This window comes from Castanea sativa, chromosome 1 (assembly GCF_040712315.1).
Source record: "Castanea sativa cultivar Marrone di Chiusa Pesio chromosome 1, ASM4071231v1".
Lineage (NCBI taxonomy): Eukaryota > Viridiplantae > Streptophyta > Magnoliopsida > Fagales > Fagaceae > Castanea > Castanea sativa.
In genome coordinates this window covers 70,487,049-70,512,271 of record NC_134013.1, presented here as the reverse complement: position 1 = coordinate 70,512,271, position 25,223 = coordinate 70,487,049, and the positions used below count along the sequence as shown (strand labels likewise).

Here is a 25,223-nt window from a genome sequence, read left to right as displayed (position 1 = left end):
AAATATAAAAATAACTATCAATAGTATTAAATTATATATATAGGAATTATATTATGCATCTTATTGTATATCTTTAAGTGTATCCATGCATATGTATAAGGTTACAAGCTAGTATATTTAATAGAAAAAAAAATAGATTTAAAAATTAAAAAAACATGCTGACGTGTAAAATTGTGGAGAGATCAACTAAAAGTCAAAGGTTTCAATTTTATATACACTAGCTTGTAACTCTATGCATATGCATGGATACACTTAAAGATATACAATAAGATACATATATAATTCCTATATATGGAATTTAATTACTATTGATAGTCATTTTTATATTTTGTTAATTCCTTAAAAAAATTTGTAAGGATATTATTAGGTATAAAATGTAAATTGTCCATGTTATTATTATTATTATTAAGAAGGTGAAACCATTAATATGAAAGAAATTTATATATATATATATATATATATATATATATTTTTGTCATTTTTGGTAATTTACACCTCAGACCATAATTTTGATAAGTGCTACCAAAACACTCGACTTTTATTAATTAAGAATTTTTTTAATATTTTTAGCAAATACAAAAATGTAATTTTCATATTGCACTTTTTACAACTACAATTTTAAAAAAAAAAATAAACAATTTTAAAAAACTGAACCAAACTCACCTTATAAATAGCAAAAGAAAAGTAACAGGTTAATATAAAAATGACAGAGAATCTATAACATAAAATAGTTGTGAGAAAGAATATTGTGAAATGTTGTGATCTAAAATAACTTACCCTTTTATTAGTAGGAAATGAGATGGAGTCTGAGTAGGGTTTCCAAAATTTTGACTATTGATTATATATAATGAATGATGTTAGGATCATAACTTTCACTAAAATATATGCCATAGTATGCTCAAATGGTAATTCATGAGCAGTGAAGTTGTGGATCTATCATTTTTAATTCCACTACTAACGCCTCGTTTGGGAGGAGGGAATTGAAATGAATAATTTTTATAATATTCTTCTCTTCCCTTGTTTGAGAGTTTTAATGGAGGGAATGGAAATTCCATTCCCTTATTTGGGAGTTTAAGTGAGAGGGAATGGAATGGGTAAAAGGGAACACTTATTCCTCTCTACTCTCTTAAAACTTTAAATTTTCATTATCCCAAATTTGGAAGGAATAGGAAGGAATGGAATTAGATTTAATGAATTTTTTACTAAAACTCCCAAAATACTCCTATATATTCAACCCTTTATTTTAAAATAGGGGTTTAATAGTAATATTATCATAAAATGATTCCATTCTATTCTCTCCATGTTACTCCCAAACAAGATGACTTACATTCCATTCATTTTCATTACTTTCCATTCATTTATTTTAAAACATCCAATTAAAGTTACTTAATTTCATTTTATTTCATTTTTTTCCATTCTTTTCCCTTACTTAAATACATTATATTTCATTCCATTCTCTTCCGTTCTCTTATGATCATTTCATTCCATTCTATTCTATTTTTTTTTCTTATGAACTCCCAAACGCAACATAAGGTTATCACATTAGCAAATTGCCGCAAAATTCGTAGCATTTTCCACGTATAATCCATATAAAACATTGAAACCTCTGACTAGAAACATGTGAAGACTGACTGATGACATTATATTAAACTTTTTTTTTTTTTAGGGAACATTGTATTTGTCTTGGTTACTTTAATTGTTGTCCTAAAAAGTAAAAACCAAAACCATTGGCGTTTACCATAAGAACCTTCCAGAATCCAGAACTGAAGAACTCGGCAGTTACAGTTCACACCACATTGCAAATTCCACAAACACCACGTAACGTCAAAATCCAATGTGCGCCCAATTGGAATTGTCTTAAATCAGCAAAACCTCTTTGTTTTGGGCATTTGTTTTTGATTTCACCCCTAGAAAATAAAATTGTATAAAACCTCAAAACCAAAGCAAACCTTTGTCTTTCTCAGATTGTTAAATCTCTCTCATGGATTTTCGAAAATTTCTCGCACTTTCTCTCTGTTTCCTATTCCTTTTTCCTGATCTGTCCCATTCGAATATTCAATTGCCCGGATGGCTTGGGGACAACAAAATGTACGGCTCTCTCTCTTTCTCCCTGTTTGTTGTGTATGTGTTTGTGAAAATGCCACTGAGAATTGTTTGAATTTGATGCGATCTTTTTTTTTTTTTTTTTTTTTTTCCAGGCAGGGATCGGTGCTGAAACTCAAGAAGGGTGTTTCCTCTGCTACTTTTGATCCCTCTCGTGTCACTCAGCTCTCATGGCGTCCCAGGTCTTTCTCTCTCTCTCTCTCTGCTATTTTAATAAATTTTAGTTCTTTTTTGTGGGCTGTATTGACTTTTCTTAGGTGCATTTTAAATCTGAAGGGCTTTCCTTTATAAGGGATTTCTGAGTGATGAAGAGTGTGACCACCTAATCAATCTGGTAAGACATTTTTAAAATTCTTCATTCAACTTGGTATTTGTTTTGTTTTGTTTTTTTTTTGTTTTTTTGTTTCCAAACATAGAAATAAATAAGCTTAATTAGGAATTTCATTTTATTAAAATGTAGTTCTTGTCCTAATACGATGTGGGTTTGTGTTAATTTTGGTGGAAGTAGGCAAGGGATAAGCTGGAGAAGTCGATGGTGGCAGATAATGAGTCGGGTAAGAGTATTATGAGTGAAGTTCGAACGAGTTCTGGCATGTTTCTGCGGAAATATCAGGTATATTTATGGTTTTTTTTTTTTTTTTTTGAGATTATGTTTTTAAATTCTGTGTTCAGTATGACAGAAACTTATTGCCTTGGGTTTTTAGTGTTGAGAGTTAAAAGAGTCATATGTATTGGCAACATGTTGTAGTAAATCTTACTGTGTCAAATCTTGTTTCTATGGTGATCTTGAATAGAGATCCGATCTAATTGTACCTATAAAAAAAAAAAGAAAAAGGAATAGTGGCCCGATTGTGAGACAATTGTAAGCAGAATTTTGGCTTTTAGAAAGTGGTATTAGTGGATGTTTTGTTTTTAATTTGGAGGTGGGAAGGTATAGTCTATTTTAGTTTGTAGTAAGTTGGTGGCATGATTTTTGAATTCGTTTCGGAGGTGATTAGATACATTATTTGCTTAACTAGTCAATTTAATGATTGAGTGAAAGATAAACAAAGGTTTACAGTCCATAGGTAATTGGTATCCTAGAAAGACGCATGTAACGTATTGAAATATTAATGAAAATGGTGGGTTGAACTGCTTCCTTTTGTCTGTGTAGAAACAATATTTTATGGCTTTAAGTCAAGCACTTCAGCATTGGTTGGTATAATTTTGAATCTGTGTTACCTTTGCCAAGTAGTTAACTGATAACCAGCCATAATATGGGAATATATAGGATGTATTTTTGGTTTTAATATTTCTTTTCTGCCTTTTGCTTTGTCATAGGAAATTTTCTGTGTGAAATTCATTAGTTATAAGGACCTACTTCAATCCATAAAAGCCTGCAGACGCATGCTGTTACTACTTGGACGGGCATGGGGCACCCCAAGACCAAACTTCACTCTCATTAGAAACATGCTGGGATCACTATATTATCATTTTAATCTTTCTATGTATCAACTAACTTGTTAATAATTCTACAAAGATGAGTTCTGCAACTTTGCTATAATATCTTGAACCTTGCGTGCTTCTTATAGGACACTCCCTTTAGAGAATGCTCACAATTTCAGGTTTATCAATGGGTCACCTCTATTTTGTCTCACCCATAAATTTCTTCTAACAAGTCATCACCTTGTCTTTGTAGAGCATAACTCTCCGACTTTTTCAGTGACTCCAAGTTTTGGAAATAAAATAGCCTTGGTTCACCTTGGCTCAGTAAGCAAGGATCATCCATGGCTTTCCATAGACAACTATTTTAAATAATTTAATAGGTGGGAACCAAGCCCAATGCATAATATAATGATGTATGCAGATATCTCTGTTGTATCTAATTCAATCTAAGTTTAGTGTTTGTCATTTTTAGCAAAAAAATTGCGCTCTGCCTTGGATGAAGTGGCATGAAGCTCTGTTAGTTATGTTGGGTGTGATATGCATGTAAACAGGTTTTGTTTATTTAGTTAATCTGTGTTCATAACCATTCTGCTAAGTATGCATTTTCCAATTATTTTAACTTGGAATGCTTACTCGGTGTCTTTGTTTCACCTTGAAGGATGAAGTAGTCGCTGATATTGAGGCCAGGATAGCTGCATGGACATTCCTTCCAATAGGTAACATCATTACATTCTCGTTGTTGATTTAGAATTTATACTTCAATTGCAATAAAAAAATTTATTTCATCTTTCTTAACTGGATCACATAACCAGAAAATGGGGAGGCCATGCAAGTACTGCACTACCTGCACGGGGAGAAATATGAACCACATTTTGATTATTTTCATGACATGGAGAATCAAAAATTGGGTGGCCACCGAGTTGCCACTGTATTGATGTATTTGTCTAATGTTGAGAAGGGTGGGGAGACAGTCTTTCCCAATTCAGCGGTAAAGAATTTCTTTTGACTTTGATTATCTGATGGTCTTCCTTTTCTGTTTTCTATATGTTATAAATTCCATGGAGAGCTTTTATCTAATTACACAAATACAGCTGCGTGTCTCTGCGTGTAACTTTTCCTTTGTTCCCCCTCGTTCCACTTAACTAAGTCAGCATTTTTTTTCTTCTCCTACAGTCAAAGGTGTCTCAACCAAAAGACAATGATGTGTCTGATTGTGCTAAAAATGGCTATGCAGGTATTAAGTTTTTGATCTATAGCGAACCTGAATTTCTCTTTTATGGTTTCATCTAAGTATATGCCTTTTTATTGGTAAAAGAATTCAGAGTGGTATCTCCTTAAATTTCCGTGGTAGAATCTCAGTAAAATACTGAACTAGACAGAGTACCTTAAATACATTTAGTGAATGAAAATATGTGGTCTTCCCTTCTTTTTCTTCTTGAGTTAGGGCATGGGAAATTAAGTGTTGGTTGTTTGCTAATTGCTTTTGTAAACAGATCACTGGTTATCTCTGAATTTTTTTAATAGTTGAAGATTGAATCAACTCATACATGTTATAAGATGCCAATGCCTTTTTATTGGTAAACAAATTCAACTAATACATGCCTTTTTATTGGTAAGCGAATTCAGAGTGGTTAATCCTTAAATTTCTGTGGTAATATCTCAATGAAATACTGAACTAGACATGAGTACCTTAAATACATTTAGTGCGTGAAAATATGTGGTCTTTCCTTTTTTTTTTTTTTTTTTTTCTTGAGTTAGGGCATGGGAAATTAGGTATAGGTTGTGTGCTAATTGTTTTTGTAAACAGATCACTAGTCATCTCTGAATTGTTTTTTGGCAATAAAAATGTTGAAGATTTAATCAACTCATATATGTCATCAGATCCCTGTGCCTTTTTATTGGTAAATGAATTCAACTCATATATGCCTTTTTATTGGTAAAAAAATTCAGACTGGTATCTCCTTAAATTTCCGTAGTAGAATCTCAGTGAAATACTGAACTAGATATGAGTTACTTAAGTACATTTAGTCATGAAAATATGTGGTCTTCCCTTCTTTTTCTTCTTGAGTCAGGGCATGGGAGACTAGGTCTAGGTTGTGTGCTAATTGCTTTTGTAAACAGATCACTGGTCATATCTGAATTGTTGGTTGGCAATAAAATTTTGAAGATGTAATAAACTTATATATGAGCATCAGATCCCAGCGCAAACTTATTCTTATCATGCGCAAAAACCACCAATTTTTTTCCTTGGTGTTGCAACTTGCACCATATGATGGTACCTATATAGGAGTGAATCTAATCACCAGTTCTGCTGATCCATTTATATGTTCAAACCTTTTTCCATAGCGTTTTCAGCCATCCAGTTGTATAGAATCCAAGTTTGCTCCCTATCATCATCATGCAATCTGAAATTTTCTCTTTGTAACCATGCAGTGAAACCCAAAAAGGGTGATGCCTTGCTGTTCTTCAGTCTTAATCCTGATGCAACTACAGATACACACAGCTTGCATGGAAGTTGCCCTGTTATTGAGGGAGAGAAGTGGTCTGCAACCAAGTGGATTCACGTAAGGTCCTTCGAGAAACCAGTCAAGCAAGAAGGCATGGGAGGCAAAGGGGATTGTGTGGATGAGAATGAGAACTGCCCTGTATGGGCTAAGGCTGGTGAGTGTAAAAAGAACCCTCTTTACATGGTTGGTGATGATGGAAAATGTAGGAAGAGTTGCCAGGTTTGCTCATCCTAGGAAGAACATTTCTAGTTTTTCCTTTGTTCTATACAGGGCGAGTGAGATTTAATCCTCTAAATGTTGTATATAACATTGAGCTGTGGCTTAGTAGGATCTGTTCCAGAGTTGGTTGGACCAAACCTGCCTCTCTTCCTTGTATGAATTTTTTTTTCCATCTTGGTTTTTACTTTTTAATGTACTCTAAAAAAAGAAGAAGATGAAACTATAAATAAGTGCACCCAGAAAAAGAAACTTTCATATATTCTACTTGTACCTGATTACAAAATTTTGACAATGAAAATATTTTAACCTTGGGTGCATAATTCTATGGAGAAGGGGAGGGTGTTTGTTTAACGATTTTTGGGTAAAATTTTAAGCGCTGTTGTATCTAATGAGCTCTGTTGTCCTACAAGAATGAATGGAGGATGAGGATGTAATTAAAATTCAATGGTATGTGTGCAACTTATTAAAAAAAAAAAAATCAGTTGCCTATTCGCTGAAGTATCATGGGTTTTTGTTTCTCAAAAAAAAAAAAAAAGTATCATGGGTTTTTCATGAAAAAATCATGCTTTTCTTACCACTGATTTTCAATCATGCATTTCTAGTCGCTCACAATTAATTGAATAAAATGTTTAATAGAATTTGAAATTGACCCAATTTTGTCTGAAAAATATATTTGAGAGGATTTGGATCTGGTGCAAAACCATCGGGTGCAATTATCTAATGCTTCTCTCATAAAAGATTTCCATCATTCTTACTTATAACTCTTTTTTTTTACTTATTTTATTCAACAGTTGAGATTGAAAGTTGTTTATTTTAACTCTTAATTTCAACCATTGAAAGCAATTGCATATGGTGCAATACTTAGATATTGCACTTGATTTCAATCCCACTAAGAATTCAGTGCTAAGTAGATTATTTTAGTACCTACAACCTGGTGTCTAAACTCACTCTTTTTAGGAGTTCGATAGTAGAACTAAATACTGATTGTATTTTATTTATAACAATTGCACTGGATGCAATACTTAGATATTGCACTTGATCTTAATCTCACTAGGATTTCGATTCCTAGTGGATTATCTCTGTATCTACCACCTAGTGTCTAAGCTCACTCTTTTTAGGAGTTCGTTAGTATAATTGAATATTGATTGTTTTTTATTTTTAACAATTGTAAGAACAAATATCACTTGTGTACATAAGAAAAATCTATTTCACTACATAAGATATAATATCCTAGGCTAGTTTCATATAAGTATAATAGCGGACTCAAAGGTTTTAAGCAAAATATGTCATTGATTGATAATTTTACTAAAGAGCTTTTCTCCTTCCCTTAAAGTTGAAAAAAGGGTTTAAAGTTAAACTAAATATAGGAATGCCTGAACACATACTTATTTTTTAATATAATAAATATAATATTTAGTACTCATCCATTTTGAAAAAGATAAAGAGCTTAATAATAATAATAAAAATAAATACTAATAATCAATTAAATTAATTGAATTCAAGTATCAAACATAAAACACTTCCGGTTTTTTTTTTCACCTCTAAAAACTCATTGGGTTATGAAATGTGTGTAACAATTATAAATTTTTTTTATCATTATAATTTGTCAAACATTTTAAATGCTAAAGAGCTTTTATTATAAAAGAGTTTTTAACTATAAAAAAAACTCTCTATAATAAACGCTCAACCACTGAAGCTATAGAGCTTAAAACTTTGTACAGTAAAAAATAAACAAACCAACAAACTATCTCGTCATTCAAACCATCGACCATTCTTTAGTCTTTACAACTTTTATCTTATTCTTTTGACATTTCTTAATTGAAAATGTATAATAATAAATTGGGTTAAATTTCACGGCACTTCTTTGCATTGTATTGTATTGTGTATTGATGCAATGGATAGAAGCCATTTAATAAATTATATATAAGACTATGTGAGGACAACTATATGTTTATATGAATAGTGCATGAGTGTTAGAATTGTATAGTTAAACAGTTAAATTTATTATATTCTAATAACTTAAGTTTTTGGCATAATTAGTAATTTAATATAATATCAAAATAGGAGGGCCTGAGTTCGATCCGTTGTCCCAATAACTTCAGTTTGAAAATTGGAAATTTGACAGTGCAATGTAAATTGTAAAACCCTGTTAACTATAATATACCTCTTACACACAATTGTAACAATCATCCTTTTAGAAAAAAGAAGTCATACACTATTGACAAGCTAGGCCCAATTGATGGTATTGATTGCTCTACATTTATAAAAAAATATTTTATGCCCTCACAGCAAATAATTTTCAAGCTATTGACCATTCTTTTGTATTTACAATATTTATCCTATTATTTTTTTTTTACATTTTTTAATTAAAAATACATACTATATTATGAGAAGCTGATTTCAGTTATTAATTATGAATACAAGTTAGGCTCAGTTTAGAATTCAAGTACTATATATAACTTAGTGGTAATATCAACTTTTGTAGTACTTTATGTCTATCATTTGAACCCCTTTCCCATCCACTATTATATATCTGCCCAGAAAAACAAACCAAGCTCCAATTTTGATGATATTGATTCTGCATGTATACTAAATGTGTAACATTTTTTCATAAAATTTATAATATCCATATTTATAATTTCCTTTTAATATAAAAAGAAGAACGTTGTATGTGATAGTTACATAATATATTTCCTTCCACTTAGTGGCATAGAAATTGCATCATTCGCTAGCCTAATTGCCTAAAGAAGCCATTTTGCTTTCATGTCAAACATCACCAAATGAAAGCAGTATGTTAATATTTAATTGCTTGAAACTTAACAAAATAATTCACCCAATTTGAACCTGAATAGAGTGCTCTTGGAGCCAAGCCAGAAAGAGCTAGAGAAAGAGAGAGAAACTGCTTGCATTATTAATTTTGTGATGTTATTTCAAACCCTTTTTTTGAAGAAGATGAAAATAATCATGCAAATGTGATTAATTGGGAGCCAAATCTCATGCTTTTCTTGCCTCCTCATTTGATAAACGTTTCCTTTCCTTTTTAATTTTTTTTATAATCTACCTTGCAAAGGTTTAAAATTACATCACCATTACATAGTTACCTTCCTCTCTCTCTCTCTCTCTCTCAAAACCATTAACCCTTCAATGGGAAGACCACCTTGTTGTGATAAATCAAACGTCAAGAGGGGCCTTTGGACTGCCGAGGAGGATGCAAAAATACTTGCATACGTATCTAACCATGGGATTGGAAATTGGACCTTGGTTCCCAAGAAAGCAGGTTTTATTTGGCACTCTTTGTTTGGTTTTTCTTTTAATATTTCATCGTTTGTAAGACTAATCTACATTGTGTGAAGCTGAATATATGTATGCATGAGCTTATGTACAGGACTTAATAGATGTGGGAAGAGCTGCAGGCTTAGGTGGACCAATTACCTTAGATCTGACCTCAAGCATGACGGCTTCACACCCCAAGAAGAAGAGCTCATTATAAACCTTCATAAAGCTATAGGAAGTAGGTGGGTCTTCAAATATATGACTCATATTTTTACTTGTTCTTAGTGAACTCTCTGAGTTCATTTGTAAACTTTGACCAAAAAAAGAAAACTGGAATGGTTGATTTTCACATCTCTTTTCACTAAAAAATTCATGGCTTTGAGAAACCCTTCTCTCTAAAGAGATTTATTTTGTCAAATCTTGAATATCTTGAATATAACAAGTTTTCTTTGGCAGATTTTCAGGGTAGGGTTCCTCGAATTTTTTCTTAGAAGATTTCTTTTTTGTTTGGCAGAGTTTTTCTTCATTGGTTTATTTGACTTTAAAAATTAGTTAAACAAAGAGTTTTGTAATTCAATTAGTGTTTTCTCATATTTCTATTTAAATTCCCTAAATCCTACTATGAAATTAAAATAATAAATAAATAGATAAAAATTTATTAAACAAATTACAACCATAGTACTTAAAGAAGTTGTCCATAATAATTTAATAAGTCCAATAAGTTGGAATAAAGTGAAAATAAGTCACAAAAAACAGGAACTGAAAGACTTAGGTCTTATACTATATGCAAACACAGGTGGATCTTGAGATTTTAGTACTTCTTACTCCCTATTCTTTCTTTTTCTTTTTCATTTCTTTTTAACTGGCAAATGCAATGCCTTATATATAAGGTTTAAGTTAATACCTTGAACTATCCCCCACGAAATGAGGAAAAAAAAAATCTAATTTTTATATATTTTATTGGTGAGGTAACCACAACCCTAATGTGCACCCTCAAGCCCTGAAACTACTAGTGCATGCACATAAGAGGTGAAACCTAGCTATTATGCATCACCTAAGTCTTAGAAGATCATAACAACTGTCTAACAGCCTGTATTCTGTAATCAGTGCAAGTCTAATGACTCTCTCTCTCTCTCTCTCTCTCTCTCTCTCTCTCTCTCTCTCTCATACAACCCTTATAGTTATTAGTTATGTGGTGCAGGTGGTCTCTAATTGCAAAACAACTACCTGGAAGAACAGACAATGATGTCAAAAACTACTGGAACACCAAGCTGAGGAAAAAGCTTTCCAAAATGGGAATTGATCCAGTCACTCATAAGCCATATTCTCAGATCCTTTCTGATTATGGAAACATTAGTGGCATGCTAAACACAGGAAACCAGATTGGACCTTTTAATAAAAACCTAAACTATGCATCAACACCCAAACTAGAACCATCTTCAGTCCTCACATCATTCCCAAATACCAACATGATGAACATGCCTATGGAGTTCCAAAATAGCCCCTCTAATGAAAACATAGTTCCCTCATTGGATTTCATGTCTCATCAGTTTCAACAAGTCAATATTAACCAGGAGACCATCCAACCACATTTCTTTAATGAAGCTACCTCTTCTTGTTCATCATCATCTTCTTCCAATGTCACACAATTAAGCCCACTGCCGCAATCATATTCTTGCCAACTGTCTCAAGTGCAAAATTCACCATCTTCTTCCTTCAATTGGAGCGAGTTTCTCATCACTGACCCTCTCCCATTCCCAGGCTTTCAGCAACAGCAAGATCGCCATTTCCCAGGTTTCTCATCATCAACTAACCCGTCAACTTTCGCGCAAACACCCCCATTAAACTTTGCTAGTGGAAATGAATATGGCTTAAATCAAGTTGGACAAGAGGAGGGTATTGGGAAGTTTGACGTTGGATCAACCATTGGAGGCCATACAAACAATAATAGGTTGGAAGCTTCATCATCTGTGAGTTCATTCGTGAATTCTATCTTGGATAAGGATAGTGAGATGCAGGCAGAATTTCCAGATATTTTAGATGAATCTTTTGATTACTAAGTACCTGCTCTAATGATTTTCTATTAAAATTTAAGTATCTATTAATCACCTCCTGGACCCCATAAAAATGAGAGTTTTATATAATAAGTATGACGTTTTAATTATCTGAAAGTATCAAAACATAGACAATCTGTGAGATATGAGTATTATTAGCATTGACTATTAAATTTCTTCCTATCCTAATAATGTGTTATAGCCCAAGAGTCAAGCTTCATGAAAATTTTGACTGTTGAAAAAATTGGTTACTAGTTGAACAAAATTTTAAATTCTATATAAGTTGGACGTGCGCAATTTTGTTTTTTAAGCAATCATGAATCAACAGCAATCACAAATATATTTCTGAGCCATCCAAGAAGATTTACATACGTCAAATGTTTGCTAAAGCCTACAAATTTGTTTTCATTTGATATATAGATCATGTGAGTGTAGATCGTGTCATGTCATCATTTAAAATTTGGTGACACTAAATCCATCTTGAGATTTGTAATAGTTATAATTATAATGTGAACAATGAAATATATCAAATATCAATTTCAAATAGAGACGATGCTTTTACATACTGAGTTTGTTAGCTGATACTTAAAACTTTTAAGTGCAATAGAACCTTTTTTTGTTAGCTATAATGGGATATTTGATGGCTAGAAAATAGGCCTACAGGGATTGAACAACAGGATTTATATAACCACCAGTTTTAACGTACAATATTAATCGACCACGACCATTGTTGTTAGCACCTAATAATAGCCCTAACAACATTCAAAGCGACAAGATATTCTAATTCATCCATCTGTCAACCATTTACCATTTGAAGGCTGGACAAATTAACCAAATATGTCTCAAATTCAGCCAATTTCTATGTTAAACCAATCACCGACATGAAAAACATAGAAAATCCAAACAAGAACCGTTAATAACTTAGTTAGAAGGGAAAAGAGTATTTACAAAAAATATAATCAAGAAACTGAGAGAGACATAAATAAATAAATAAAAAAGAAAAAGAAAAAAGGGACACCAGCAGACACAAGGATTGATTTAACATCAATCCATGATAACTTTGCAGAGATCAGATGTCTCATTCCGGAGGCAAGGCTCGTCCGGTCTCATTTGGGACGATCGGCTTAAGACGCTCCAGCGAAAGTCTGGTGTCCTGTACAACACCGAGAAAGGAGAACAGAAACACACCCAAGACCTTAAGAGAAAAGAGATTGATTCATCATCAGCAGCTTCTCGTTCTAGACGTGAAAACAAGCCTCAAGGATGTTCTTTTTCTGCTCTCTTTGGAAGATGCAGTGGGTCTCGTACATCCTATTAGAATGTCTCGGTTATATTCCTAACAATCTTCATGTCTATAAATTCCATATATAATTTTTCCCTCACAGATTTTGTTTTTATGGGATTTGTGATACGTGAATGTCTGTCATTAACTGTTTGATGTCTAATGGGATTTTTTTTTTTGTTTTTTTGTGAGAGGTGTTAATTTATTTCATGCATGCTGACCAAAAACTCATAAATGTGTTTTTGTTTAACAATGTTCTATTGATATTTTCCTTCTCAAGTTATTTTGTTAAAAATGATTAGAAATTTTCTCAAATTACTATATGTACTTGGTATTATTGAGTTTCAAATGTTTTGGAAGGAAATGATTTTTCCTTGGATGCGGAAGAAATTGAATTTTCTTTGGTATAAAATGAAAGTTTCTTATTATAAAAGTTACAGGATATACAATGTCCATGGAGGAATTTAATTGGTGTCTTATAAATAGGCATTATTATAGAGTTTAATGGCTTTTGCCTAAAAGTTCTCCCACATGAAGAGGGGAGAAGACTTTGAAGATTATTGAGTGAGCTTCTTTGAAGAGTAGTTTGAGTGTTTTTATTTTTTTGTGTGAGGGACTTATTAGGTCTATTGGAATTTTGGAATTGTGAGTCTGCGTGCATGAGGCTTGTGAGCAGTTTTGTTTGTATTTGTGAGGTTTTTGAACATTGTTTGTGAGAGTTTGTGAGTTTTGTTTATGGGGTATGATTAAGTGTAGTTACATATCATTTACAAATGAATTTTTTCAAAATTGCCCATGGACTTAGATTTGAAGCTAGTTAAGCAACGCTAAATATTGTTGTCTTGTATGAAACTTTTAATTTCATGTTTATGTAAATGCGCTTCAATAAACCCCAAATCACAACAACTGGTATCAAAGCTCAAAGTTGATATTGGTATGAATACAATATTTGTCACATGTACAAAAATGATTTAAGATGCATGTGCAAATTTGGCTTTCATCATGGAAACAACAATTGTCTTCTTCAAGGAAAGTTTGCTTGGTTTAAGGTGAAGTTATCATGATAGAGAGGGGAGATTACTTAATGGAATTTGAGTTAATGTGAATATTTGTTAGAAATTGTCTCGGATTCATATTTGGATTTGGTTTCATTTTTGGGTTTCCTTTGTGTGGAAGGAAATAATTTTTCCTTAGTATTAAAAAAATGACTTTTTCTTGCTACAGAAATTTTTTTCATGATTAAAGAAGCAATTGAGTATTCTTTGTCTATTAAGGAATAGAATTGTAGTATTAGAAATAGCACTGTTGCAAGAAGATGGTGTAGCTTTCTTCAAAGAGTAGTTTGAGTATTTTGTTTGGCCAAACCATGTTAAAAATTGTTGTTTTATGAGAATGTTTTATTTTTTACTTACGTAACTGTGCTTTTGTTAGCTCGAATTATAACAAGCTTCCCAATAATGACTATATAATTTTGAAAGAAATTATGCATCTATGGCTCTATTTATTTCGATGAAAAATCTTGTGTAAAGATAGTTTTCTGTGTTTTCTAGTGTATCTCTATTGATATGATGAAAACCAGGGGAAAGGACCTATTTTATTATTTATTTATTTATTGAAAGATATGGAATTATTAGTCATTATTGTTTTGAAAAACTAAGTTTTTCTTTCAAGCTAACATGTTTAGATTTAGGGTTTGTTTGGGATTCGCTTATTTTGCTGAGATTGAAAATTTTTATTGAAAGTACTGTAGATAAAGGTAAAAGTTAGTTGAAATAGTACCGTGGAACTCATGAATAGTACCAAAAAGTGTTGGAGCCCATGAATAGTAGCAAAAATAAGCTGAATAGTAAAATAAGCTGGTTTTTTAAATTTTGCCAAACACAAACTTATTAAAATACTTATATCTCCTCCCTACCAGTGGTTGATCTCTTTGTTCATATTACACTAGTTAATAAATTTTTGTTGGATTAATATTTTGAAAATTACATAATTAGTTTATAAGTTCTTATTTTTATTAAAGTTTCATACTATTTATTTACTATTCAATCTATAAATTCATTTTTTATATATAATTTTAAGATACAAAATAAAATAATTTTCAAATATTTTATATACGAGATAGCTATTGATCTCTTAACAAAATAAGTTTACTACCTATATGTGATTAAAAAACAAAATTATTGGATTTAATGAGTCAATCACACTAGTTGTAAAACAAACCACAGATATATAGTTCAACCAAAATTTTGTAAATATCAAATCAATTTAAAGATAAATAATAAAGAATATGAAATAAAGATTCGGTAACAAAGTAGAAAACAAAACAAAAATTTCCTTAATGGAAAAAACCACCCTGGCATGCAAACAATCTCATAGAAAATTCATAAATAGTTACAATTAGTCAGGACTCACAAAATCTTTTATCCTAAACCATTCACATGACCTATGCAACGGCCCACCTCCCTTCCTATTGCAATAGTCTTAGAAACTCTTGAATCCTATAAACCAAAACTTCTTGCCCTCCAAAAAAAAAAAACTCCTTGAATATTTGTAACAATTAAACTCACTACAAAGACGGTGATCTAAAGCAATCTCTTGGGGATCAATTTATCACTGGGAAAATAAAAGTATTTTTCTATGAAGCACAAGACATGGGTTTTTGAAAATCCTCGTTAAATGTATAGCATGAGGATTGAGGATGCAAGGTAAAAAACAAAAGCAAGAGGGGTTGTGAGAGACTTACAAAGTAAGACTTGTCTTGATATGTGTAATAATATCATTCGTGTCTTGTGCAACAAGTTGTGCTTTAAAAGATTAAAAAAAGAAAAGAAAAGATGATGGTCTTGCTTCAGCAACCTTAAGCTTCGCTCAAGCAGCTTTTATAGTTTCAATTTAGGGTTAATTTCTCTCAAGCAAGCTTTCCCATATTGCACACTTTCAGCAGCTTCAGGCTTGACTCTTTCTTCACAAATGACCAAGGATGCAAACCTTTGTTTATATTATCATGTTGAAGGATATTGTTGACCAAAATCCTCACACTTTAATATCTTGATATTTTGCAATATCTTGATATTTTGCAAGAAGCTATAAAAAGAAAATATATAAAAAGAAAATATAATTCGACAATAAATTTTTAAAAATGCATATTCAACTCATTAAAATATGAAAATGGTAATTTTAAATTACACGTAAAAAAAAGAGAAGTGTTATATTCACAATATTTTTACAATAGTTTTACAACAAATTTTATGTGGTCAATTATTATTGGTTTTAATTTGTATCTACCATTTAAATTATTTTTTTCTCCACTCGTAACAACCAAACACAACTTGTCACTTAAAATTTATTATAAAAATATTATGTACATCACATTTCTCATAAAAAAATCCAAAGGGTTAGTCCAATGGTTTCCAACCGCATGTTATCCATGTGGTATTGAATTTAAAGTTTCCAAATCAACATCTTAGAACCATTTCCAATGAATTTGATTTAGACAAGGGGATTACACTCACCCACATGATTAGATAGGAACTCTAAAAGCCTAATAGACACCAAATTAAAAACTAGTCAACATAGAATGGGATATGCTTTGTGAGGGGTGTGTTTGGTTGGGTGAAGCGGTAAGAAAATAAATAGCGAAGCTCGAGTGTTTTTTCTCTGGATCCACCAAAAACTTTTATCCTCAAAATGGATAGAAAATTAAAGAGAGAAAATGAGGTTGCTTAGTAAACGAAAATGCCCATGTGCACTTGTACATTGCCTCTACCATTTTTTTTTTCTTTTCCTTTACTAATCACGTTGCCTTCGCCAATTTTTTTTTCTTTTCCTTTTCTGGGCGCGTTGCCTCTGCCATTTTTTTCCCCTTTCCTGCGCTCTTTCCTCTCCCATTTTTTTTTTCTTTTCCTCTCTTGGACATAATTGCCTTATATTTTTTTTTCTTTTGGATTTTCTGGACGGTGGGTGGGTGTGATAGTTGTTTTGTTTTGTTTTTTTAACTAGATGTGATTTTTTTTATGGGTATGATTTTTATTTTTTAATAAATTGGGTGATTTTTTTTTCTCTGGTTGTTTGTCACTTCTTTGTTTTAATTGGCCATCATTTTTTAACTAGGATATATAAGTAAATTTATACAAACTCACTTTTTCAATTCTGCCACTTTTCTACTACCAACCAAACAAAAATGTGACAAATTAAAATTTTTTCTATCCTCTCACTTTTCTACTCCTTCACTTTTCTACCCCTACAACCAAATGAACCCTAAAGTTTTATAAACCCAGGCTTGTGCTTAGCCAACCAAAAGGCATCGAGCTAGTACTTAGACACGCCATACCAAAGGAGTAATTTTAGGAAAATCCAAACAGCTAATAGATTTAACATTTGATATCAAATCATTAACATGTCTTATTATATATACCATAATTTTAGGGAAAAAAATGAGAGCATTTTTATTACATTCTCTTGGTCTGTACAAACGAATTGAGGACACTCAAGTGGCAAAATTGGAGACCACAAAATCTAATTTGTTAAGGTGCCCACAAGGGAGGATGTATAAATAAATAGACATTGGGGTCGATAGTCTTCGTCGATTCTCCACTGTTTGGAAAACCTTACAGCGTTCAAACACTTGTTGATCAAAAGCCCAGTTGTTTATATTTAGTGAAGTTAATTTCATTCAACCTTATGCAACATAGCATATGCTCTGGCAAGTCTTCTGCCTTGTTCCCCTGTTTCAAATCAACAAAGAGGGGCAGCATAGGTTAGATATGGATTTTCACAAAAACTAAAGATTAGCTGTCTGAGAATCTCAACTAATATAGTTACCTGAATTGTCAGGCCGAAATCCAAGATACATGACTGCAGTCTGTCATGGAATGCTTCAAAACCTTTTCTGGCAATGTAGCTGAATCTATGCATATCTAAATCAATTTCAAAGTAGTTTTCCCCCTGTAACAATGTTCATATAAAAATAAATCAAAAACATTGAGTAAGAAGAATTTCTTATGTAATTTCACTGATCTTTATACAGTCATGTCAAGCTTAAATATGCAAGTTCACTAAAACAATAGTTACTTTAGCTAAGGTCTTTTATAGGGATGAATAATTTCGGCTCATTCTACTGGTGAATATAAACATCTATTGCGGTTTTCCTGCTAGAACTTAGCTTTATGGATGAAAAATAAAATGAGAAAGAGAAGGATTCTTGCAATCACAGGACTACATGAGGCAAACAAGATCCACATATAGCAATACTGACTTCCTCATTCACTTTCAAATTTATCTTTGATCCCCCAAAGAGAAATACACAAGCAACCTTAGGCCACCACATTGTGCACATTGTATCATAAATATCAGGTAAGTGTAACATAAATAACAGCTAGTGATTGCTCACCATGAAAATTGTTTTTAAAAAAATTTTGAATGAGAAATAAAGTACAATCACTCTAATGGAATATAATAATTTAACAAACTTACCAAGTAAAACTCATGTTGAGGACGTGTGAGAACAGGTTTTTCATTGTAAGCATTCATAAGCTTCTTCTCAGCAGCGCTTAAATGAAGATCCTCTACATTTGCTACTCTGCCCAAGATTTTTAATCTCTCCCTAAAAGACGCAATTGTGTCTACGGGGAAACCTCTAACTCTCTCCACTTCATCATTGATCAACCTCTGTCAAGGAAAGAAACATAAAAATTCAAGTTAATAAAGTTATGCATACAATATAAACACAAAAAACAGAGTCAGAGAGATTCCAGGGGATGCATATTCAAAGATAAAGAGCTTTAGGTACTACATCTAGAAACATTTAGCAAAAGTTAAGGAGCAGAAAGATAGAGATGCATCCAACTTACAGTTAAATTTTCTCGGAAATGAGAGGGAAGCTCTTTTGAATAACTTTCAGATAGCTTAAAGTAAAGAACCAAACTCATTCCTTCTCCATCATTTTCACTTTGAAAGATGGTAGTTGGATATAATGGTATCTGCAGGTGAAAAAGAATGGTTTTTAAAATAAAATAAAATGGTTTCCCTTCCTAGCGTACAAAGACTTACAAGCATTTTTATACGTTATACATGCCCCTATAGGATTTAACAAAATAATATCACCAAATGTCTGGCAAAGACAATATAGTTGGATATTAAGAACCACAATTCTTTGCAGCATCTTTCCACTAGCAATGAAGAAAGGGATGCAAGGTTCAAAATTCAGACAAAGAAAACGAAAGATATGGATACCTGAACATTCACAACAAGTATTGAAGGGATTTCTCCAGCTGAAATTATATGAGGAAGTTCGAAAAAACGAGCAATATGATCAACTTTCCTCTGAGATAAGAAGAGGTCAGCTCCCAAAGGATAATATGCAGCACAGTTTGGAGCAAATTCTTTCTTTTTATCCCTGCCAAGTAAATTTCGGTTAATTGAAACACGCAGAAGAAGATAACAAAAAACTCAAGGAGAAAGGCATCCACAGTTCACACCTTAACACTCGCTCACTTCCCATGACTATGAAGTAAACGTAACCCTACTAAAAGTATTACATACTCACCTAAGATAATTCTTTCCCCTGACTTTGAAGGCACTTGGCTCAATCGGTGACCAACAATCAGGCATTCTCTTCTCTACTGGGCAGTAAGGAATTGAGGTACCCGCCACAGGTTTTTGCCGAAGCGCCTTGGGTGAAACTGAGACAAAACAAAAAGATCACGTACTTGAGCTTTTGGTCTACCAATCAACTATCTTACCAAAGAACTAGTTCACATTATACTAAAAATGAGAAGAATAAACTAAATTTCATCAGAATTACGAATGCAAAACAAAGACAACTATAGAGATATCAGTCTAGACTCAAAGTACCTATACAACTTATACTAATTGCACATTATAGCTTGTACTATATCCTAGCATTATTATCTGGACGCAGCATGGGTCACTAGATCCCTATTTCACATTATACTAAAAATGAGAAGAATACGCCAGATTTCACCACGATCACAAATGCAAAACAAAGACAAAACTACTCACCATTAAAGATAGCAGTCTAGATTCAACTGTACATATACAACTTATACTAATTGCACGTTACAGTGCTCCTATGCACTAAACCCAATAGAATGCTTACACGTGTATCAACATACTCTCGGGTCCCATGCACAGGAGCACTGAAAATATAGCCTCCTAAAAATAAAGCCTTTCTGTAATAAATATATGTGTCAGGTTAAACCATGTTAATTTTCACTTCCGTTGTATATTTCTCTCTCCTATCAAATTAAACTAACATATACAAATAACTCACCCTTCTAACTGTATCATTATCAATCATGTTTAGCTACGTTACATTACACCTATAACTACAAGCTCCAATATCACTAAAACATGACAAAAGCAAAATTCAGAAACACACACTCACCAACTGCTAAATCAGCTTGACCTTCCATCAATTTAAAGGAGACCTTTGAAATCAATTTTCGCCGCGAACCCGCCAGGCCAGTGCCCGTAGACGCAAGACGAGGCAAGCAAGCATTCGCACCACCCTCATTACTAGAACCATCCAAATTCAATTGAGGCCTCGATTCCCTCGGCAGATTCAAATCCTTTCGCGACGACATGCTCACCGTCGACTCAGAACCATTCAGCGAAAGCGCATCTACACGTAATCAAATCCATTCTCCTCAATTCAAAACCAATAATTAAGAATTAAAAAGAAAAAAAAAAAAGCGAAAATTTTAAATAATATACCGTCGCGAACACTATAAAACTCGTCGTCACGTTCAGAATCGACGATTGAAGAGGAATCGAACCAAGCAACATCTAAGCTTCCTGATTTTCGTCAGGATAAATATTGATTAATTCAATAAATCAATATTATTAATAAAAAAAAGGTGAGAAATGAATGAATGAATGAGAATGACGACCTTGGATTTGGATGGTAGGGTTACGGTGAGATCGATCAATGTTGTTCTGAAACTGAAGATTGTCATTGAACGAAACGTGGCGTTTTACACCTCTTCTTCGTTTCCGGCAGGTCCTTCTCTTCTTCGGCAATTTGATTCGACCTTTAACGCAGCCTTCCGGTTTCGAAGCACAAGCCCCCATTGCTCTCTCCCTCTCTCTCACACACAGCTTCAACTTCTTTTTTGGTAATTTCGATTTCGATTTCGATTTCGATATTCGAAGATGATGGATGAACCAAAAATAAATCAGTGCTTTTAATTATAAAAGTCACCTTTCAAAAAATTATAAAAGTCACAATAAAAACTTAGGTGAGGAAGAGAGAGAGGAGTTTGAATTCAATGGGGGATGGGATATTATAATAACAGTAACAGTAACAGTAACAGTAACAGTAACAGTAACAGAATAGAATAGTCAAATCAATAAAAATTGGCTGAAATTTTTCTTCAACCTTATCTGCGGCCGGGGTCCACGGTGAGAGACGCGCTATTCTCAACGGGTTTTTGATCCAGTGGTTATGATTGCTGCCACGTGGGATTTCGGGTTAAATATCTGTGGGGCCCGAAACCGTGTGGAACAACAACACATCAGTGAGTTTGTTTGTTGATCAGTTGAGATTTTACGTGTTTCGGCTCCTAGTCCTAGACTAGACTAGTCCTTGAGCGAAGTTTAAGGAATTAGAATTAGAATGATTATCGCGTCATCTATATCTGTAGTTTCGAATTTCCCCACGTGTACCTTTTTTTTTTTTTTTTTTTTTAAATCCAGTAATGATGACTAATGATACATTGATACTAATGATAGGTTTTTTTTTTTTTTTTGGGAGAAAGTAGATTTAAAAAAAAAAAAACCTTATTTGAGCTATTTACAACTTTCTGTTACTATTCTTCTAACAAATTCAATTTAAAAATAAATAAATTTATTCAAAGTTCAAACAAATCCAAAACCAATCAATATGAATGAATGTGTTACAGATTTATTATTATCATTATTTGAAGTTAGTGGATAAACTATATATGTTCCTCTCCAAAAAAGAAGAGTTAGCGGATAACATTGAAAGCAGAAACTGGATCTAGACACAATCCAATTGGAAAACAGAAACTGGTTCTAATCGTGAGTGACTAACCTGGGCTTGGATTTGATTGTAACCAATTGGGCTTGCGCTCTAGCAGGTTTATTTAGTTTGGGCTATAAAATGGACTGGACTAACCTGGGCTTGGATTTGATTGTAACCACAGATTTGAGATTTCTTCATTTTATTTTAAAGATAAAAACATGAAAAAAGCAATATAAGATATTAGTGTTAGCTCCAGCAGGTAAGCTAATCCTAACTTCACTAGCTTACTTGAACTTGTTGGGCTTTACAAAAAGGCACATTTTTTTTTTTTTGAGTTTGTCAAATGAGTCCCACAAACGCAACAAAAATTAACAATAATTTTCATTCTGATGTGGTGTAGTCTTTTGTTTTTACTTTTTCTGAATTAAAAAAAAATTTTGTATTTTACCTTATAAAAAAAAAAGTCATCTGGCATCCAAATTTTAAAGGTTTAGGGTTGGTATATGTGTTTAAAAACTAAAAATTGTTGTTTGAAAATATTTGTGAAAATATGTGTGGGTGAAAAAGTGTGTAGAAATACGTGAAATGTTGTTTAAAAACTGAAAATTGTTGTTTGAAAACAACCACCAAACACCCCTTAGTTTTCAAAGATTTGATAAGTTTTTTCATTAACCAAGTAGCAGAGCTTAGATTTTAATTTAGGGATAACTTGAAAGGAAGATGCCAAAATTTAGTTATAAAATTTGTTGTAGTTTAAGACTACAAACCCACTTAATAAAATAAATATTACGACATATTTTGAAAATCCAACTGTTGAATTGCATGTTCTTTATGCTCTTAATACACGTGTTAAATTTTGTATCAATTTGATATTATTTACTATATGATTTATAAGCTTATATTTTGTGCATAATTTTATATGATCTTTAATTTTCTTGAAATTTTGTAAGTATAAAGGATATAAGAAGAAGATTGTAATCCAATAGTAAATTTGTCAAAATTAACCTTCAATAAAAAGATATTAAGTAAGTTTGTAGCTTAACACTACAATTAATTTTGTAACTAACTTTTTTCCAAAGGAAAATAACAAATCATAACTAAGTAAACATTTAGTTGCTAATAAGTCGAAAAAAATAAATTAATTATGACAGTTCAATCTTATTTGCTAGGGTCTCTATGATTGCAATTAACTTAACTAAAATATTTCACAAGTTTAAACAAAATATATAAATGTTAATGATTTAATGACTAGCTTGATATGTTTTATCACGACTAAACAATCCCAAAAAATTGTTGTTAATTAACTCTTATATTGGAAACCCAGTGAACCGTCTCCTGATATTTTGAACCTAACTCATACACTACTTTAGCGAGCATGCAACCAAACCTTCAGAACATATTACTACCCTAAGTGAGAGGAAGAGCTAAATTTAAAGTGTCAAATCCTTCTAGGTAATGACTAACTTGATACGTTTTATCATGACTAAACAATTAAAAAAAAAGATTTTTTTTTTGAGAAATAAATACATACACAATAGAGAGAGAATGAAGTTCTAATACAAAAACATACCATGAACTTTACTCAAATTGTTATTAATTATTAAAAATTTAACATTTTAAAATTAAAACTAAATATAAGATATTCAATAAATGTTAATACATTTCCTAGTCTCTCTCTGTCTTTTTGCTCTCTCCTTTTTCTCTTTAATGTCCTAAATTCTCTTTGATCACTATCATTGTTTTATTTTTGGATAGCTCCCTCCCTTTATTCTTTTCAAACTTTTAACATATCTTATATCTTTGTAATGTTTTCTTTTCCCCCGCATGAGCATGGTATATACACTATCTCCAATTCTCCATTGTGTCATACTGTCATTTCTTCTTTCCAACTTTATTTTCCAAAAATATTTTATACTTTTTCTCTTTTTAGTTCTTGTCTGCACGCCCATGCCGTGTACGCTGTCCAGTATTTCAATGAAAAAAGCTAAGAATCCCAACTCCCAAGTCCTAACCTATTTGGCTATTTCACCTATTTCAAAAAATTATTTGGCTATATTAGTAATTAGGGTTATAATCGAGTCAATACAAGCCTAATATTTAAAGTTTAGAATTATTTATATAATTTTATTCCCCACACAAGTTGAGCTCAAGCATGGTTCATTTTTTTTTTTTTTGTAAAATAAACTTAAGCTTAGTCACGAGTTGCTTAATACATTATTCCTTTTTCCATACATAGTAAACATTATAATTAAAATATGTTTTCCCTTCACAAATATATACTTCCCTCAACCCTTTCCTTAAAGTTAATTTCGATGGAGTTGTTTTTAAAGAATCTGGGGAGGCAGGCATTGGGATAATTTTCTAAGATTGCAAAGGGTGGGTTTTAGCTTCATTGTCTAAAACAATTTCTCCCACCGTCGATTGCTAACTTGGAGGCACTTGCAGTGTTTCGAGCTTTAAAATTTTCCTAAGACCTTGGTTTTCTTTCCATTATTTTAGAGGGGGACTTAGAAGCAGTAATCAAAGCTCCACGAAGCGACGAAGAGTCTTTTGCTTCTTTTGGCCACCTTATTGTGGATGTTAAATCAGAGGCCTTCAATGCTGTTATTTTTCCACATACTCATAGACAAGATAACTCTGTAACGCATAACCTTACTTGTCATGCTAGACATGTTAAAGGTTTCTTGGTGTAGATGGAGAATATTCCTCTACATCTCTTTACTGTAACTTTGGCCGATTTGACTAGGTTTTCTATTCTTTCTTCTCTCTATATATACACTAATAATTGATAGCTAAATTATAGTTAAAATAATAATGAAAGAAGTACACAAACCCCTTGTGATTTATCATAAAACAAGGAACCCTTGAAATTTTAAATGTAACCCTAATGTAATATATTTTTATTTATATGTTAAATGGTTAAAAATCCATTAAAATAAACAGTGATTTGCTTGTATGATAATACATATCCATATTTAAATTTGCATTTTCATATAAAGCACTACCACTAAGAGATTTTGTGTCACACCCATAAACCTCAAGGGGGTTAAGTGTTACACATTTAATGATCAACATATGAAAATATATAATATGGAGGTTAAGTGTTACACTCAAAACTTCAAGGGAGTTCTATATTTTTAGGAAAATCATTGAAAGGGGTATATTTTTTCCAATAACAATAATTGAGTTAACTAGATGGATAATGTTCGTTTATGAACTTATAAAATTAGATTTATTATTATTATAATGTTAAAAACTATATAAAAATTTTCATACAAAATACATTGTTTTATTTTCAATCAATTACGAACAATAATTTGTTATATTATAAATAATTAAATATATTTATATACTTA

General features: G+C 32.1%; 3 protein-coding genes across 3 annotated transcripts; 2 read left to right on the top strand and 1 right to left on the bottom strand.

Moving 5' to 3' along the window:
- The first annotated feature begins 1,741 nt into the window (after positions 1-1,741).
- Positions 1,742-6,511, top strand: LOC142622216 (putative prolyl 4-hydroxylase 7). The gene is made up of 8 exons (XM_075795662.1): positions 1,742-2,088; positions 2,199-2,285; positions 2,380-2,437; positions 2,612-2,716; positions 4,187-4,244; positions 4,341-4,516; positions 4,702-4,762; positions 5,962-6,511. Exons 1-8 carry the CDS (start codon positions 1,982-1,984, stop codon positions 6,267-6,269), a joined length of 960 nt encoding a protein of 319 aa, XP_075651777.1. The 5' UTR covers positions 1,742-1,981; the 3' UTR covers positions 6,270-6,511.
- Positions 6,512-9,398: 2,887 nt separating this feature from the next.
- On the top strand, positions 9,399-11,587 carry LOC142633402 (transcription factor MYB35). Its single transcript, XM_075807639.1, has 3 exons — positions 9,399-9,531; positions 9,640-9,769; positions 10,729-11,587. Exons 1-3 carry the CDS (start codon positions 9,399-9,401, stop codon positions 11,585-11,587), a joined length of 1,122 nt encoding a protein of 373 aa, XP_075663754.1.
- Positions 11,588-17,239: 5,652 nt separating this feature from the next.
- On the bottom strand, positions 17,240-21,182 carry LOC142641634 (uncharacterized). The gene is made up of 9 exons (XM_075816110.1): positions 20,774-21,182; positions 20,598-20,678; positions 20,269-20,505; positions 19,408-19,543; positions 19,095-19,257; positions 18,713-18,841; positions 18,336-18,530; positions 17,685-17,807; positions 17,240-17,587 (listed from the first exon to the last, which is right to left on the bottom strand). The coding sequence occupies exons 1-9, from the start codon at positions 20,952-20,954 to the stop codon at positions 17,495-17,497; spliced, it is 1,338 nt and encodes a 445-aa protein (XP_075672225.1). The 5' UTR covers positions 20,955-21,182; the 3' UTR covers positions 17,240-17,494.
- Between the last annotated feature and the right edge of the window lie 4,041 nt (positions 21,183-25,223).

Coding starts and splice junctions, on each gene's coding strand:
- LOC142622216 (XM_075795662.1), top strand. CDS start 1,982: ATGGATTTTCGAAAATTTCTCGCACTTTCTCTCTGTTTCCTATTCCTT. Junction 2,089..2,198: donor TGGCTTGGGGACAACAAAAT/GTACGGCTCTCT, acceptor TTTTTTTTCCAG/GCAGGGATCGGTGCTGAAAC. Junction 4,245..4,340: donor ATGGACATTCCTTCCAATAG/GTAACATCATTA, acceptor TCACATAACCAG/AAAATGGGGAGGCCATGCAA.
- LOC142641634 (XM_075816110.1), bottom strand. CDS start 20,954: ATGGGGGCTTGTGCTTCGAAACCGGAAGGCTGCGTTAAAGGTCGAATC. Junction 20,506..20,597: donor GTTTTATAGTGTTCGCGACG/GTATATTATTTA, acceptor GATTACGTGTAG/ATGCGCTTTCGCTGAATGGT. Junction 17,588..17,684: donor ATTTCGGCCTGACAATTCAG/GTAACTATATTA, acceptor GATTTGAAACAG/GGGAACAAGGCAGAAGACTT.
- LOC142633402 (XM_075807639.1), top strand. CDS start 9,399: ATGGGAAGACCACCTTGTTGTGATAAATCAAACGTCAAGAGGGGCCTT. Junction 9,532..9,639: donor CTTGGTTCCCAAGAAAGCAG/GTTTTATTTGGC, acceptor GCTTATGTACAG/GACTTAATAGATGTGGGAAG. Junction 9,770..10,728: donor CATAAAGCTATAGGAAGTAG/GTGGGTCTTCAA, acceptor TATGTGGTGCAG/GTGGTCTCTAATTGCAAAAC.